Source organism: Nelusetta ayraudi, unplaced genomic scaffold, assembly GCF_046127955.1.
Source record: "Nelusetta ayraudi isolate G7.1 ecotype Tasmania unplaced genomic scaffold, CSIRO-AGI_Nayr_v1 ptg000070l, whole genome shotgun sequence".
Taxonomy (NCBI): domain Eukaryota; kingdom Metazoa; phylum Chordata; class Actinopteri; order Tetraodontiformes; family Monacanthidae; genus Nelusetta; species Nelusetta ayraudi.
In genome coordinates this window covers 7947417-7964374 of record NW_027466120.1, presented here as the reverse complement: position 1 = coordinate 7964374, position 16958 = coordinate 7947417, and the positions used below count along the sequence as shown (strand labels likewise).

Genomic DNA, 16958 nt, shown 5'->3' with positions numbered 1-16958 from the left:
TGGCAGATGACAGGGGAGTGGGCTCCAGTCGCCCGGCAGCGACGGGGTTAATCATACCCATATGGTGTAGCAAGAGGTTTGGTCCAATGCTGCTGCTGTGGGCCAACAGGAGAGGAAGGCTGGGTGGGAGCAGAGCAGAAGGGAGAGGACAGCAGGGCAGACAGTCTCACTCCCTCACTGCCTCACTCACTCCCAACACCTGCACCTGGTCTCTTGACTCACTAGCAACACTCGCAAAGTCCCGCACAAGGATCCGCGTGAAGGAGAAACATCCCGATCACGTCACGGTAAACTTTTTCTTTCTTTTTTTTTTTTTTCAACGGCAGGACTGGGAAGCGCGTTTTGTGGGTTTTTTTTTTTGTTGTTTCCTTTTATGCAAAAAGAAAAATTCTCAGAGGACAAACGCCGCTGTTGCCGACTGATCTCTTTTTTTCAACCTTCCAATTGGATTTTTTCCCCCCCTTTTCTTTTCTTTTTTCCCCCCCCAAACCAATCGGATTGTTTTTATTCGTGCGCAGCTCCGCCGAGGGAGATTTTCTTTCTTTTTCTCCTCCTCCTCCTCCTCCTCCTCCTCCAATCCTACCCGGCTCCGAGGTGCACTAACGCGGGGAATGCTGCACTGACATCCCGCAAGTTTCCCCCTTGGATCTCCGAAGGCGGAATGGGCGCCGAGAAAGTCACTATTCAAAGGTAGGATTTGTGACCTGTCCTCGGTTTAACTTTTAACTCGCGCCTGGTTACTCTGTAGCGGCGGCGGATGACTGAAGTGCACGCGTCTGTTCGGTTCCTATTTCTGGATGTTGAGTTCACAGGTAAGTGCGCACTCCTCGGCGCAGGAGAAAGAAAGAAATAGCTCATTGAAATCCTGTGATTATTTCTATATATAAGGGAAACCATATGTATGTTATTACACCCGGAGTCCAACCTGCCCCGCAAGTACCACCCAAGCAAAGGAACGCAATGGAAGAGCCGTCATTCATACACTAACCAGGCCATCTTACGTGGAGCTGACTGTGCATTACACAATCCTATTTTAGTCCTGCCTTTTTTTCTTTTTTTTTCTAAATATTTAAACTCTGTTCCTGTGTGGACTTTAACCTGGTATTTTAATGCTCTGAAACAGAAGAGTGTTTAATGTATTGCATTTAAATGTAACCATGGGGACGAGATTTCTCACACGTTTACTGAAATGATAACAATAATAATATTAATCTTGCTATAGAAACTGCGATCTGTGTGATGTTGGAAGGCATTAATACTGTTCCAGTGACAACGCTCGCCAGGATTTTTCGCGAGAAGGCCTAGTGTGCCGCTTTCACGGAAGATCACTCATTTCCAGATGACAACCCGAGAAGAAACACGTGTCCACATCTTAGAGCGTATATATTATTAACAGTGAATAAACTGTGTTTGATCAGACCTCGTTTCCCGTGAGCGGCTCCCCGGCGACGTGTCTGCGCCGGCACGAGCCTCAGAGGCATTTCTCATTGTTTCTCTTCAGTGTTAACACATTTCCAAATCGCACGTCAACTCATAAAGCGGATGCCTCGACTGAATGCTTTGGTTTTGTCTCCTTTAAAAAGAGCCATTTCTGGGTCCCGTGGCGTGTGTGAGCCGAGGGCCCCTGAGCGAGAAGGGAGAAGCCCCTGGGGGTGGCTGATAGCCTGACCACAGCACACCTTCTGGGAGACAATTTAATGGATGTTGTGGACTCAGCTTTTAGTATTCATAATTTATAATGGGGGGGGGGATCCTCTCCGGCAAAGTGCAGATGCATAATGAATGCCTGAGTTAAGGTCTTAACAGTTCGGCTGCCGTTTCAACACCACCTGAAACTGTCAGAAATTGTTTGGACGAGGGCTACCTGTTCCTTTGAACTGTCATGCGTTTCTCTCGTCAGGCCTTCTCAAAGTGCGTAGACGTGCTTTGTTTGAGAGGCTGAAAGAGAGAGAGCGAGAGGCCAAGGGAATCGCTGACGGGGGTGGGTGGGGGGGGTGGGCACTCGGGTCTTGTTTTATTCCCTTTTTAGAGGACGACGGGGGATTAAACCTGCTGGAGAAAGTTGCCGGGCGTTAATGGGAAGGAGCACGGCCGAGGACGAGGAGGCGGCTCCGGCTTTTTCCAGACTTTTCTTTCTTTTCTTTTTTTTTCTTTTTCTTTTCCACACACACAACAGTGCCTGCAAATAGCATTATACAGTCCTAACACATACCTCCGCTACATTTACACTTTAAATAAATAATAGGGCCTGTCATAGTTTCCAGAGCAGGTGCGAAAGATTTGGATGTTGTTCTCTGCTGCCAAAACCATACGTCTCTCCTTGGAAGGCTGCGGGCCAAACTTCTGATCAGAGAGATCAGAGACGCCGAGAGAGTCTCTCGCCTGTCTTCCTTCGCTTTTTATGTCTCCCATTTCTCATGGGGCGCTCTATAATAATAGTTCATTCCTCTTCTTATTTCTCTCTTTTTCTTCCTCTCTCTCTCTCTCTTTCTTATTCTTTTTTTTTTTTGTCCAGATTTAGATCTCTGTGGGCTACCTGCATGACTGTTACCATGACAGCATCCGGAGCCCGACTCCTCCTGTTGGCCCTGTGTGTTTGCCGAGGCTCCGGCCTGCAGCAGTCTGCCCCGCGGGTTCGCCTCTCCTTCAAAGGTGAGCTCGCGCACGTTCAACCCGGGGACTTCCTCTGAACAGGGATCGCCGTCGGAGTTTCGGGTTCTATTTTATCCGTCCCGTCTGAAGCGGCGCGGCTGTGTCACGCACAGATCCGCACGTCAACGCCGGCCTCTCGCGTTTCCTCTTTCGCACGTATGTGGAGAAGGAGCTTCCTGCCGCATGTCAAACTGGGCGACGCTGGAAACAAAAGGTGGATGTTACGTGTGGTTGGGGTACCGCTTGTGCCCTGCGACCAAGTTCCTCTGCCCACGCCCTACAAACAGCACGCAGTCAAACAGTCTGACCTGCCTTTGTTTTGTTTTGTTTTTTCTGTCAAACATGATGACACAGGAAGGAAACACCTGAAATTTGATTCTCTTTCAGCCCCTGACACTTTAGCCGCCAGCCACAGTGCTGAAGAGGGATGGTGGGTCGGCTGGCTGGATGGTGGTTTTTGAAAAGTCTTTTGAAGCTCTTTGGGATTTTCCCCGAGCTGTCTGCTCCTGTTGCACAGCTTCGAACCACAAACATGCGGATTCACACCTTTGATGGCAACAATGCCAGGATGATTACAGTCATTCCCCCGTCCCACGTCCCTATCTGGTATTCACATCAGGTTGTCCTTGAACATGTTGCGGCGGACATGCTCACCAACACACATCACAGCTACAGTGGCTGTAGGTTGTTATTTGAGGGCGTGAATCGGGTTTACGATACACTTTTAAGCGGCGCTGAGTCAAAATAATCCACTCTCGGTCAGGTCCAGACAGTGGGAACAGTTTTCCTCTTTTGTTGTCGTCGGTGTCATCTTCTGCTCGATTTGATGGGAAGGACTTGTGAGGAACGTTTGAGGCGGGCTTATCGCAAGCTGCGTGAGTCATGGCCGTCACGCACTGCTGTTTTGAATTCAGATTTTGCGAGACTCAAAACAGCTGTTGTATCAGAGAAAGAAAAGTTGAGTGGAGGCCCGTGAGAGTGATTGCACAGCACTTTTTATACGACTCCGAACTCTAAATCCCCTCTGTAAACAGCTTATTCACATGAGGCTGTGTTTTTCCTGCAGGACTAAGTGCACCAACTTGTGGTCTGACCAATCACACAAGGTTTGCTCTCGATTCCCTCGTTTCATTTGTGTCCTACACCACAATTCATGTGTTCAAGACCTCACTGCTGTCGGCTCGCGTGACTTTCAGGATACGTTTTTTGTCGATAAAGCTGCCAAAACTCACAGAAACGACTCTGGCCCTTCCTCTCCTAAACTCCTGACGAGAAGTGGAAAAAAAAAAAAAAGTTGGATTTACTCCCCCAAGTGTTTGCTGCCACTCCATGGATTTATTGTTCATTGTTTGTGACACCGAGTCTCTTTGTTCTGTGAGGCGCCTGTGGAGGAGGTTTAACAGGGGGGTGGGGAAGTGGAGTTTGGTGGAGGGGTGGGCTGGGTGGGGGTGAGGGGGGGCATGTGACTCTCCCTCCTGAGCCAATGAGCCGGCCTGAGGGACGCTGGAGAGGATAGAGCTCTCGCATTGTTTCCGCTGTCACTGCCGGAGCAGTGCTGTCAGTTCAAAGGGACAGGCAGAGTGTCGCTCCTCCGCCAGTTAGTCAGCAGTGCTGGAGAGCAACATGTGCGCCGTCACCCAGCCAGTCCTCCGGTCCTGGCGCCAGTTTCGGGGCTGACCAGGAGCAGTCATTAGCGCAGGGTTTTTCAACCGCTGTGCTGCGGCACACGAGTGTACCTTCAGATAATGTCAGGTGTGCAGTGGAAAAGTATCAAGTTTCATTTAATTGCTCTAAAAAATAATAATAATAATAATAATAATGATAATAACATTCCATTGTGGTGCGACTGTGCTTTGAAAGGAATGTGAGTCTGTTTTCCTCCCAGGATATCAGCTTTGTGTGCATCTAAACAGGCCCAGGTTTCACACTGAGTCAGTCTAAATACATTAAGAGACTGTATTGTCATTATTAAGCTGTTATTAAGTATCATTTTCTAGTACTATTGTTTGGTGCTGTGCCATGGGATTCTTTCAATGTAAAAAATGTGCCATGGCTCAAACAAGCCTGAAAAGCACTGCATTAGTAATGGTGCATCCCACTGGCAGTGTGTTGTCAAGTTGTAACGCGAGAGCCCTGTAGTAGCTCCATACTATAATTGTGCTCGTCCTTCCCAGTGTTTCCCTATTAGCGCGAGAATGTTGTCAGGGGATCAGCGTTAGCTGCATGTTTATCAGATGATGGCAGAACATTGTTTTGCTATATTTGGCGAGCGGAGACATGAATAGGGGCGTGGCGTCCACATTTAGCCTCTTCGCTGAATCCACTATTGCCCAGTGGAAATGGGCCAGAGGCTTGTTATCCTTTGTTTACCTCTCAGGAACAGAACCCCGGGACCACGTCCCCACCTCGCTGTCTCCATCCCGTGTCGTCCGGAGATCCGATTGCACAGCTTATTTAAGTAACACCTCGGCTGCATCCTGTCAACTTTGACCTCCGGGAGGAAGATGGCGGCCTCTTTGATGTAAATAAAGATTGCGCTTCCTCTTGGATCCCAGTAAGCCTGCTGGCGAGGCCCTCGGCGAACATTTGCCAGTGTTTAAGCCTGCTGTCTTTAACTAAGGTGCCTGAGCTCCAGCCTGGACATATGGCGGTCAATGTCTTGCACATGCCTCAGATGTGTGTGTGTGCGTCTGTGTGTGTGTGTGTGTGTGTATGTGTGTGTGTATAGGGGTGGCATGCGTGCATGCATGCATGCATGGACTACTTTAAATGTGCGTTTCTAAAAGTGAGTGTGGCAATGCATTATTGGATTGGAAGCCTGGAAAAAAAAAAGTCGCAGGCCGAGTGCAGCAGATGAAAATTGTTTAATCAAAGCTTTCAGGAGAACAAAAAAAAGAAAAGAGCGGAGACACATTTTCCAGTGCCGCGTGTCTTAACAGGCTACGCTCTGCTGAACACAATCCCGAACTGAGGAATTAGCTTCGAGTTCCACTGACCGTGTTTCCTGAGGGACTCGCTTTTTTTTTTTTTTCTTTCGTTTAACTCCACACCGCGAGGCGCCTTGGACTCAATCAGACGGTCCAGGGCGCATGAAATATTAACATCTTAAAAGCAAATATGTTTCTTAAAATGCACCAAGACGAGTTATATTTAATCGGTGACACACATTTTCCAGCGGAGAAGTGAGAAGGGTGTTGTTCAAGAGAGCAGAAGTTCAGTCAAGTTCCTAATGAAACATGCTGAAGGCACGGAGGGAATAGGAGCGCAAGAGTTTTTATTTTATTTTTTGATGTTATCTGCTTTTAAAGACTGTGGAAGTCCTCTGAGTATTTTTCTTTTCTCCTAACAAAACCTTGTACTCTTTATAACAAAGAACTGATGGACACGAGGGCAGCGCGGCCCTTCAGCTTCTCCTTCAACACCAGCGACTACCGCATCCTCCTGATGGACCAGGACCAGGGCCGCCTGTACCTGGGCAGCAGGGAGTACCTGGTGGCGCTGGACATGCACAACGTCAACAAAGAGCCTCTCATAGTGAGTCGAAGCTCTTGCAGCTCTGCTGTTCTCTTTCAAGAACGTGCAGCGACTCTAATTTCCGTGTCCACGACACAGATCCACTGGCCGGCGTCGGCCAAGAGGAAAGGAGAATGCCAGATGACGGGGAAGGGACGGCAGGTGGGATCCCGCTGGACAATGTTTGAACGACGCTGTTTGAATTCCATGTGTCTGACGCCGCTCTCGTGCAGGGCGAGTGTGCCAACTTTGTGCGGCTAATCGAGCCGTGGAACCGCACCCACCTGTACACCTGTGGAACCGGGGCGTACCAGCCCATCTGCACCTTCATCAACAGAGGCTGGAGGGCAGAGGTGAGTGCAGCCCAGGCACAGACACTTGCCTCAGAGAGGGATTTGCAGCCAGGATCCCTCCGCAGCAGGCCTGGAAAGTGTTGTCCTGCTAAATATTTCAAGCCGACAAACTGGGACACTGGTTTGTTTATGATTTCCCCTCGGTCCCCAGTGACGTTGTTACCAATCTATTTTTACGCGAACTCGCCCTCTGCAGGATTACCTGTTCAGGCTGGTCCCTGGTTTTATGGATTCTGGGAAAGGAAAATGTTCCTACGATCCCAAGCAGGAAAATGTTGCAGTTTTGATCAGTGAGATGTCTCGCTTACTTTTGCAAAATATCGTAAAATCAATTTTCAAAATTTTAAAAGCCTCACCCTTAACCCCCATATCCGCGTGCTGACCCGCCTCCGCAGATGGAAACCTTTACGCAGGGGTCCATATCGACTTCATGAGCACAGACGCCGCTCTGTTTAGGACCATGGGGGGGAGAACAGCCATCAGAACGGAGCAGTACGACTCCAGGTGGCTCAACGGTAAGTGAATGTGGGTGTGAGGAGGTAAATAGGACTGATTACAGGTTCCACAGCCTCCGTTTTTATTTGACAACCACTTGCCCCAACTCTGTCTCTGCTTATCTGTTTTTTTGTTTTGGTTTGGTTTTTTTTTTTGGCCCTCCAGAGCCGGTGTTTGTGCAGATCCAGCAGATCCCTGACAGTGCGGAAAAGAACGACGCCAAGCTTTACTTCTTCTTCCGTGAGAAGAGTTTGGACTCGAGCGGCGGGGCGAGTCCCACCGTCCTGGCCAGGGTGGGCCGAGTCTGTCTGGTGAGTGCGAGAGTGCACGCGGCTCAGCTTGTAACAGGAAGCGCTCCGCCTGTACCGAGCCGTGACCACCTCCCCTCTCTGTCTAGAACGACGAGGGCGGCCAGAAGTCCCTGGTGAACCGCTGGACGACGTTCCTCAAGGCTCGTCTTATCTGCTCCGTGATCGGGGAAGACGGAGTGGAGACGCGATTTGACGAACTGAGTGAGGCGGCGCGACGACGAGCTCAGACTGCATTTCAATTTGAGCCACTTTCACCGCCGACTGATTGATTTGGTGTCACTCGTCTTCCCAGGGGACGTGTTCATCCAGCCCACGCAGGATGAGAGGAACCCCATGGTGTACGCCGTCTTCACCACGGCGGGGTGAGATGCTTCCCACTGATGCCTTCACACCTGACAGCCCATCTCACATGTCTTGGAGATGAGTCACACTTTAATTTCAGAGACAGGGTGTGTGCTCTCTCATGTCCGGACCTCTCACCTTAATCGTCCTCCTTCCCAAAGCTCCGTCTTCAAGGGCTCTGCGGTGTGCGTGTACTCCATGGCCGACATCCGCAACGTCTTCAACGGACCTTTTGCCCACAAACACGGCCACAACTACCAGTGGACCGAGTACACTGGCAAGATTCCCTACCCGCGGCCTGGAACAGTACGTTTTCACCTCCGGCTTCCCCGGGAAAAAGAAAAATTGCAATCACGCAGAGCTCTGGCTTAATAATTCAGAGATAAACACTCTCTCCTGGCTGTCAGTGCCCAGGAGGAACCTTCACTCCAGGCATCCGGTCCTCCAAGAACTTCTCGGATGAGGCTGTAAATTTCATCAGAGCCCACCCCCTCATGTACCGCTCCGTTTATCCTATCCATCGTCGCCCCCTTGTGGTGAGGACCGGCGTGGACTACCGCTTCACTGCGCTGGTGGTGGATCAGGTGGATGCCGTGGATGGGCGCTACGAGGTGCTCTTCCTGGGCACAGGTGAGGCCGCTGCAGGGCTGGCAGACAAGACAAGTGGCTCTTGGTCTAATGTGCACGTGACCACTTGTAGTCTGTGCAGTTTATATACACACAGTATATGCCTTTTATGTTTTTAATTTTCCTGTAAGCCAGGTTTGCCTGTCAATACATTTGCACTGCTGTAACACTTTAACGATCTGCTGTAACTACTAACCACATTTGCATTGCTGATTTCAACTGAACATGTCTTCATCCAGATCAAGGCACCGTTCAGAAAGTCATTGTTTTGCCCAAGGACCCAACTAGCATGGAGGAGCTGACGCTGGAGGAGGTGGAGGTTTTCCGGGTATGTGGTCCTACAAAGCCAGTAGCGCTAAAAATGCAAAAGGTTTGAAAGGTTTGAAAGGTGAAGTGTCATAGTTGATCTTTTTTTTTGCTTTTCACAGTCCAGAGCTCCAGTCAAGACAATGAAGATATCCTCTAAAAGAGTAGGGACCATTCCAATCCCTCTTCTGATTCCACACGGACCGGCGCCTCTGCCGCAGACACTCCTTCACATCCACATGTTTACTCTTCTGTGTCCCTGCAGCAACAGCTGTACGTGTCATCCGATGCTGGGCTGACACAGGTGTCCCTGCACCGCTGTGGGGTGTATGGCCGGGCCTGCTCCGACTGCTGTCTGGCCCGGGACCCCTACTGTGCCTGGGATGGGGAGAGCTGCTCTGCCTTCACCCCATCCACCAAGAGGTCAGGGACATAGAATACCCTCACAACGTGATGCTTGTAGGCCAGCGCTAAAAGGTTACGTGCGGTTAACTTTAATCCCTTTCTGGCAGCAGGAGGAGCAGAAGGCAGGATGTCAAACACGGCGACCCACTGAGGCAGTGCAGAGGCTTCAATGCCAAAGGTAAGGCAATATATTTTTTGTTTTTCATTGATTTATTTTTTCACAACCCTGTGCAGAGTGAATGCAGTTCTTTGTTTCTGAGCGGTCGTTGCTTCGGTGTCTGTGCAGTGGAAAGGCGTCTGAGGGAAACGGTGCAGTTCGGGGTGGAAGGCAGCAGCACCTTCCTGGAGTGTCAGCCGCGCACGCCTCAGGCAACCGTCAAGTGGCTCTTCCAGCGGGAGGGAAAGAGGAAACTGGTGAGAAAGAAGACTTTGGTGGGATTAGAAAGTTTTACAAGGAATGGGAGGATCTTTCTGTAAAAGCAATCTGAGATTATCAGTCTCATCCCTAGCAGTTGGAAACATGGGAACTTATGGTACATGTGGTGTAAACCCTCAACCATTTTGTCCACTATAAAAAAAAATATTACTGTGTGCAGTACAATCCAGTTAGCAATATTAGCAGTATTTAGTTTTAGTGTAACTTCATGCCTGGTAAAGCAGATCTCTGGATTTGTCTCACTTATCTATCTGGTAAAAACCCCACAGAAAACATCTAAAGAGGTGGCAAAGCTTAGAAAGCAACCGCTTTCTAAGCTTACTGCTGGTGCAGCCAGTCAGGAGTAAAGCGGAAACTCTGGTCTTTATTTAAGTTTTAAAAAAAAGTTGTCTAGTTGTAAAACAGCTGTTGAGGCAACATAAGGAAATCTCTTTCGCAGCAGCTGGGCTTGCAGCCACTTCCTCTTTCTTCTTGTGCAGCTACATTTCCTGGTTTTGTCACAACTAGATGGAAGCTGATGCAATGAAATAACGCATCTACAGTGGTTACGCCAAAACAGAAAAATCTCTCCAGGAGGTTGGCCAGGTGAGTGAGTGAGATTTTTCGAGTTGGACAAAAAGGAAATAGTTTTACCTCAGATCATCTAATAATGGCAACACACGGTGGCGCAGTGGTCGTTGCTGCTGCCTCACAGCAAGAAGGTTGTGGGTTCGAAACCTGGCCCAGGCGCCTTCTGTGCGGAGTTTGCATGTGCCTGCGTTAGTGTGCCCCTGCAATAAATTGCTAATCTGTCCTTGACTGCCTTTGACCCAAAACACCTGGGGCACGTCCAGCAGACCCCCACAACCCTGAGTGCAGGAGGAAGTGGGTTGAAGGTGGATGGATGGGAACAGCAGCAGAAGATAGGGGCCACATGTGGAACATGTTTAGTAATTGTCTGACCTTAACATTTTGATTTAGTTCCCTACAAACTTAACAAGGTTGTGGGTTCGATTCCAGGTCTGGGACTTTTCTGTGTGGAGTTTGCATGTTCTCCCTGTGTCTGGGTTCCTACCCACAATCCAAAAATATGCATGTGAGGTGAATTGGGAACTCTCCCCATATGACTGTAGACTCCAGCAGCCCCTTGTTCTGGAAGCTGCGGGTATTGAGGGTGGATGGACAAAGCAAAAATTACATTTCAGGATTCAGAATCTCACAATAAACTAAGAATTGTCCCTATTTTAGACAAATGATTCTCATTCCTTACATATGTCTCCCTGATTCCACCACGTCCACAGTGTTTCTTCTCGTAAACATTTCCAACTGTGCTTTTTCGCAGCTCAATCGTGTGGGTGGTGTCCTTAAAACCAACCACGGCATACTCCTGAAGTCTCTCAACCAATCAGATGCCGGCCTCTACCAATGCCTTGCCACAGAGAACAACTTCAAACACACGATGGCCCGCGTGTCACTGCGCATCCTGGACCGAGACATAGTTCTGGCTCTGACCGCTCAGGACGAGGACGAGGAGCCCAAAACACGCCAGGCGGGACCTTACACACAGACGTCCACCAGCTCGACGCCCTTCCCGCCGGAGATCAGACTGATCAACCAGTACTGCCAATCCTACCGGGAGCAACTCAGCTCCCAACCGCAGCAGCAGCAACGCAAGCGAACCAGCCGCAGACACACAGAGAGCCAGGACCAAGGCCTCGGCTAGAGGGCGCCGCCGACCCAGTCCAGGCTCTTATTTGTCTGGACTTTATGTGGACTTTTACGTTTGACATGCATGTATGTGTGTCACCTTCATTCATTGTCCAGGTGATGCGTTCATACTGTCGTTAAAGTGCCGTATATGTGGTTTTGCTGATGCCGGCAAGGACAACACACACAAAGTGTGGACACGCACATCTCACTTTTGGCTGCTTACAAGTTAATTGTCAGATTCTTGGTGTCACCTTGGAAAAAAAAGGACTTTTGGAAAAGTGAATGTGACTTGGCAGTCACTAAACCGTATTAATAAATTGATAAGCAATTTTCTATTTTATTTTTTAAAGGATGGGAAATATTTTTTTCACTAAAATAACCTGTTTTAAACATTTATAAAGAATAGATTGGCACTTATTCTTCAACTGCCCTCTGATGCGCCAAGTCAACCCACCGAGGTCACCATGCAAAATGACTTGCTCACGCACGCAACACCACACATATGGTACTTTCAAGTATCTCAAGACTAAAGTGTAATATATTGATTGTGAATATAATATATATGGTCATGATTCAGTCATGGATTTCTCTTGTATGTATGAAGATTATATGATGGATGCGTATGCTGCATGCGTAACTGTTGTACATTTTACTGTTGTTCTGTTTCCAACCTTGCGTAATGTGCGTTCAGATGTCTCTAAGGTGTAATGTATTAAGCTCCTTCTATTAGATATGGTGGTAATATAGCTCCCTTGCTGTCCTGTGCTTTTGTGACTTACAGTATGTGAGTGTTGACGATATTAGTGACGTACAGTGTTCAGTTATGCACTTTGTCGGTGGTGGCATTTGAGGGATTTCGGGGATTCTTTTGCACAGCTGTATAAGGAAATGATACAGGAACAATAATGTTTTTTTTCTTTTTGTATTGTACAGTGTGTTCTAAAAAACATTTTGGGAATGAAACTGACCCTGATTTAGTATTGATTGTTGGTGTTTTGTCTTACGCTGTATTTACAGGATTTCAAAATGGCTCTTTTTGTGGAGGCACAACCGACAAGCTGTTTTCCTGGCAGAGCTACTCTTCACCTTCATTGTGAGAAACACAGTGCTCTCGTGCCGAGCAAAAACCTACACTGGGAATGTTGGAACAAATATATAAAGATCTCAGAATTCTCTCAGACTTGTTTTATTATTTTTGCGTTGTGTTCATTTTTCTATCAAACATTAGCACAGTTTCAGTCACAGCGTCACAGACCTTGATGTCCATACATGCAAAAAGTATTGCAGCACAGGAGGCCTGTAAGCAAGAAGTCACAGTTAAACTTTAAATCCTGCTTCAGTCGTCCCATTCGTCGTCATCGTCGTCCTCGTCTCCACCCTCATCTTCACTCTCCTCTGAAAAAGACAACAAGTAAACAGGCATTAGACTTCCCCATTCTTTCCTCTTGTGCACAATTTAGATTCAATTTCTCAACATTCACCTGAGGAATGAATGACTTTACTCCTCTTCTGCATGACCGACATGAGAGCGCCGACTATGCCTTCACCTGACTCGGGGGGTGTCGGTGGAGCTGCGTCGGTGCTATCTGGAACCTGTAACACACCAGAATGTATGAGGAGCATTTGAGGGCGTGAGAAACAATCTCAGTCATTTCTCATTATGTGCAATGGGATTTTTAAGGAAAAAAGTAAGATGTTTTTACATTCCGGAGCTTCTTCCCGATTCGAATCTGGTCCAGCAGCGCTCCTCTGCCATCTCCAGATGGGGCCACAGGTGGCGGGGGTGGGCCGGCGGTGACAGGAGGAGGAGGCGGCGGGAAATCGGCAAGAGGTGGCGGAGGAGGCGCCGGAGGAGGTGGAGGCGGAGGTGGGGGCCCTCCACCGCCTCTAACCAGCGCAGAGGGCACAGGAGGAGGCCGGACGCCCATGGGGCGCTGCTGGCTGGACGGCGGTGGCGGAGGCCGAGCGATGTTGGCGGAGGCCGCTGGCTTCACGGATGCCGGCGGCGGCAGGGAGAAGTGCGAGGGCGGCGGGGGCGGCGGCAGACCCCCTCTGCTCGACGGGGGAGGCACAGGAGGAACGCCGCCGCGGGACTGAGGGAACGGGCTGCCTCGCTGCGGCTGGCCCGGGAGGGGGGGCAGGGGGCCGGAGCGGGCGCGGGGAGGTGTGGGGTGGGCCTGGGAGTGGCCCGGACCAGGTACCGGAGGCAGCGGCCCCTGCCTGCTGTGGGGAGGAGGCGGGGGGGGCCCAGCTGTCATGAAAAAAAGACATCAGCATCAGAAATCATCCGGACCTGGCTGTGCACAACTGGGAACCAGTAGCGTAGTCTATGTGATATGCAGGTATACACCATATAAACACTAGAAAAGGTTCTAAATTACCGTACAACCACTAGAAAATGCACAAAGATACACATCAGTATGTAAACAAAAAATGTTCAGACATTTTTAAAACATCATTTTAAAATGTTTAATGTTCTGATCTGTTGGAAAGTTTTAGCCGTTGCTTTAGAGATTTTACTTGGGTTTACACCACTTTTTGCACTTGATTGCTGAAGCTTTATTTGCTGTTGTTGGTTTGAAGTAGCCACGGCTGGACAGATGTGTACGACTGGGGTCAGGGGTGATCAGAGTATACCCACTAGAATAAACTAGACTACACCACTGCTGGGAACCAGTAGAGAGGAATGAAAAGCATGCAGGCTGACCTCCCCTGTTCACCTCCCTCTTGACCGCCTCCATGCCCCCGGACTGCTCGATGACGTCATAGATGAGCTGCGAGGTCTTCTCGTCCCTCATCTCATCTTCGGTGATGCCGGCCTGAGACAGCAGCTTCGACAGGTCGGGGTCCAGGTTGTTGGGATCCCAGCCGACGTGAGTGACATGCCTGGTTGGAATGTGGTGGCAGAGTTAAAAAGACAAAACAACGACAATGACAACAACAACAACGACAACAACAATGTGGCGAGATGGAGCGAGACGTTTGGCCTCCAACCCTCACTTGAATCCACAGGGCGCGCCGATGTCCGCTTTGGAGAGCTTGGAGTTCTTTTTCTTGTTCTTGTCCTTGTCCTTCTTGTCTTTCTTTCCCTTGTTGCTCACAACTGGTGCGGTGGCAGGTGAAGGGACTGAGCGATAGCGCGAAGCCTGGATGTCTGGGTTTTGGATGTCCACCGTGGCCATGTGGAATGAACCCGGGCCCCCAGAAGACACTATTATTGGAGATACAGAGCGCAGGCCAGTGTTGACTTAAACTGTTGATTTCAAGCGCTCTTGATTATGGTAAATATTATTGGGAAATTTGTGAAAAGAGACACCTTTTTCTGATGGGACGGGAGGAAGTGTACCTCTATCTACAAGAAAAGAAATATGTTTTAAAGAATGAATATCGCCTCTTGAATGCGTTGGAAGTGTGAAGCGTGGCCTTTCATAAGTTGCAATTTATATCTCACCTCTGTGCTGCGGGGGGCGCTGTTTCTTTTCTGTTAACAAAAGGGAGGCGAGAGAAACCATTTTGTGAGACGCCACTCGAACATGATGCTGATGCGATGCAGTGATACCGAGATAAATCATGACAAATGGGACGAGACTCTAAACCCAAAGGTAATGTCAGGTCTGATCGGACGAGTTATTTGATTTTTACCTGCTCTTTCATAAGCAATGCTGAATGCTAAATAGCTATATAAACGAAATGCTAACTTTAAGACGTAGCAAACTTGTGTGTGTGTGTGTGTGTGTGGGGGGGGGGGGGTTAAAACGTTTCATGTTCAGTTAAGGAGCTTTCTTATTAAATATTAGCATCTCCACCCCATCCAAAATCTCTATCTCAACTTTATTTTTCTAAAACACAGAATCTCAAATCATATTTTGCATTTATAGCAATCTCTATGAGCGGACAAAATAGATAGATAAATGTATTGAAATTTTAACATGAGACCTTGGGTCAATGATGATTTATTTGGAAAGGTTTCATGAAACACTTTCTCCTCATTACTGACTTTAATGTAGTGACTCTTCCACTTTATACTGTAACAAGAACACTGGTGAAATATAATTGTTAACCTGAGAACAAATCAGGTTAAAGCTTAATTTTCTTCTGTTCTTGAAATAGATGTTCAAAATGTGGATAAAGCTCTCACTGACCGTGCCGGTTTTGTCGTTGGCTGATTTTCTCATTGATAGCATTTTGAAAAGCAGCTGCTTCTTGTTGCTCTGCAAAGTTAAGTCCAATTTGGCAATCCTGTATGGAATGGACACACAAAATAATCCCATTTCAGACAAACAGCAATTTCAACTCAATCAATCACCTATTTGAAGTGAAACTTACATCGGAAGCAAATGTGTGGAAGAACGGCCGCGTTGATAAATAATCCAATTGGTTGTAGAGCTCCTGCTCCCACACCATCCTCCCTACCTGCGGTGGAAGGTGCCAGTAGGCAAGAAGCAACATGTGACTTACATTGTTCCATGCCATGCTGCATGCTCAGCTGTGATGCCACTGCTGTATTGGCATGATAATGATCCTCATAAAGGCTCAAAGGTCCCCATGTGCTATGTCATAATCATGTTACCTTTAAATCAAACATCCGGATGAAGTAGGAGCGTTGAAGGTTGTCTTTGACAAAGGCTACCACTCCAGTGTGCTGCAGACTCCAAGTGGCTGGACTGTGAGGCAGAGCCATAAATAGCTGTGCCACTGCGGTGGCCATGGACTGGAAACAACAGATATAATAACAACAATAATAAAAACATTCAGCATCTGACGTGTGGATTAACTTCCTTCTCTGCGCTCATTTGTTTTGACAACATTATGGAGCCTTTAAATATTTACAATGTTACCCAAACACAATTACTGCCGCTCTTTTGCACTGTTGAAATGCGAGGTTGACGCCACAACAGTGCCATCAGTGTCATAGAAGACACCCACTTCCGCTCTAGTGTCAAACTGGGAGTAACAATCATGTCTAATTCTGACACCAAGGGGAAAAAAAACTGTGCAGCCACCACTTCCTGTAATAGCTATCTCCCTATTTCAGCCTGTTGTCAGCACGTTATTTTGGAACTTTTTTTGGATCGAAATGGCTCAAAACTATCTTTTTTAAAAAGACTCTTAACTGGTACATTTAAATCTTAAGCTTAGTTTAACCTTAAAATTTGTGTGGACTTAAAATAAAGTTTAAAAAAGACTTTAAAAAATAGAGAACTGTAAAAGCATTTCAAAAAGGTATATTAGACGGAGCAGAAGACTTTGAGGAAGTTGGCGTTTTAAAGTTATTTATAAAATCCAAATGACTCACTACTACACTCTGCTATCCATCCGTCTAATACTATGCAAAGACGTCTTTGAGTTATGTGACGACTGAAGCAATTATGTTTAATAATGAGGCAATTAGAAAAATCTGCTCGAGCGCAACCTTTGCCTTGACAGAAAACAGGCCCATCACAAATGATATGACACAAGAAAAGCAAAAGTAAAGCAGGACACATTTACATTCAACCATCCCCTTCGTGATCAGCCCTGAAACTTACAGCACACCTTCTGCCCAGCAGCTCCTCAAACTTGTCATTCTCCTGCTGGTTCAGCAGAGAGCTGCGGGTGGCATCCACTTTCGATTTGGATCCTCGGCTCATGGTCCTCCACAAGGATCTCCAAGGTTATCTAAAAATTATTGTTGCAGCATTGGAAGAAAATTTCCTTTTCTACAGCAACGGAATGCAAGAGCTGTTCAGCGAAGGAAGTTTCTCTTCTCTGTTCTGTGCACGCATCATCAGCGCAAAGCAGGAAATGGCCGACCACACTTCTCTCACCCCCAACTTTTCTCCTCTCTCT

At 48.0% G+C, this 16958-nt stretch overlaps 1 protein-coding gene and 1 pseudogene across 3 annotated transcripts; one reads left to right on the top strand and one right to left on the bottom strand.

The window, feature by feature from the left end:
* On the top strand, window positions 1-12302 carry LOC142899042 (semaphorin-3F-like; annotated as a pseudogene).
* On the bottom strand, window positions 12294-16925 carry LOC142899049 (actin nucleation-promoting factor WAS-like). 3 transcript variants are annotated; one of them, XM_076042469.1, is made up of 11 exons: window positions 16658-16925; window positions 15700-15840; window positions 15456-15542; window positions 15272-15368; window positions 14581-14610; window positions 14446-14481; window positions 14130-14340; window positions 13837-14015; window positions 12833-13380; window positions 12611-12722; window positions 12294-12524 (listed from the first exon to the last, which is right to left on the bottom strand). In XM_076042469.1, the coding sequence occupies exons 1-11, from the start codon at window positions 16757-16759 to the stop codon at window positions 12466-12468; spliced, it is 1602 nt and encodes a 533-aa protein (XP_075898584.1). In that variant the 5' UTR covers window positions 16760-16925; the 3' UTR covers window positions 12294-12465. The 3 variants fall into 3 exon arrangements, with proteins under 3 accessions (XP_075898584.1, XP_075898585.1, XP_075898586.1); XM_076042470.1 differs by having other exon boundaries at window positions 14130-14283; XM_076042471.1 differs by having other exon boundaries at window positions 16665-16925.
* Window positions 16926-16958: the final 33 nt, after the last annotated feature.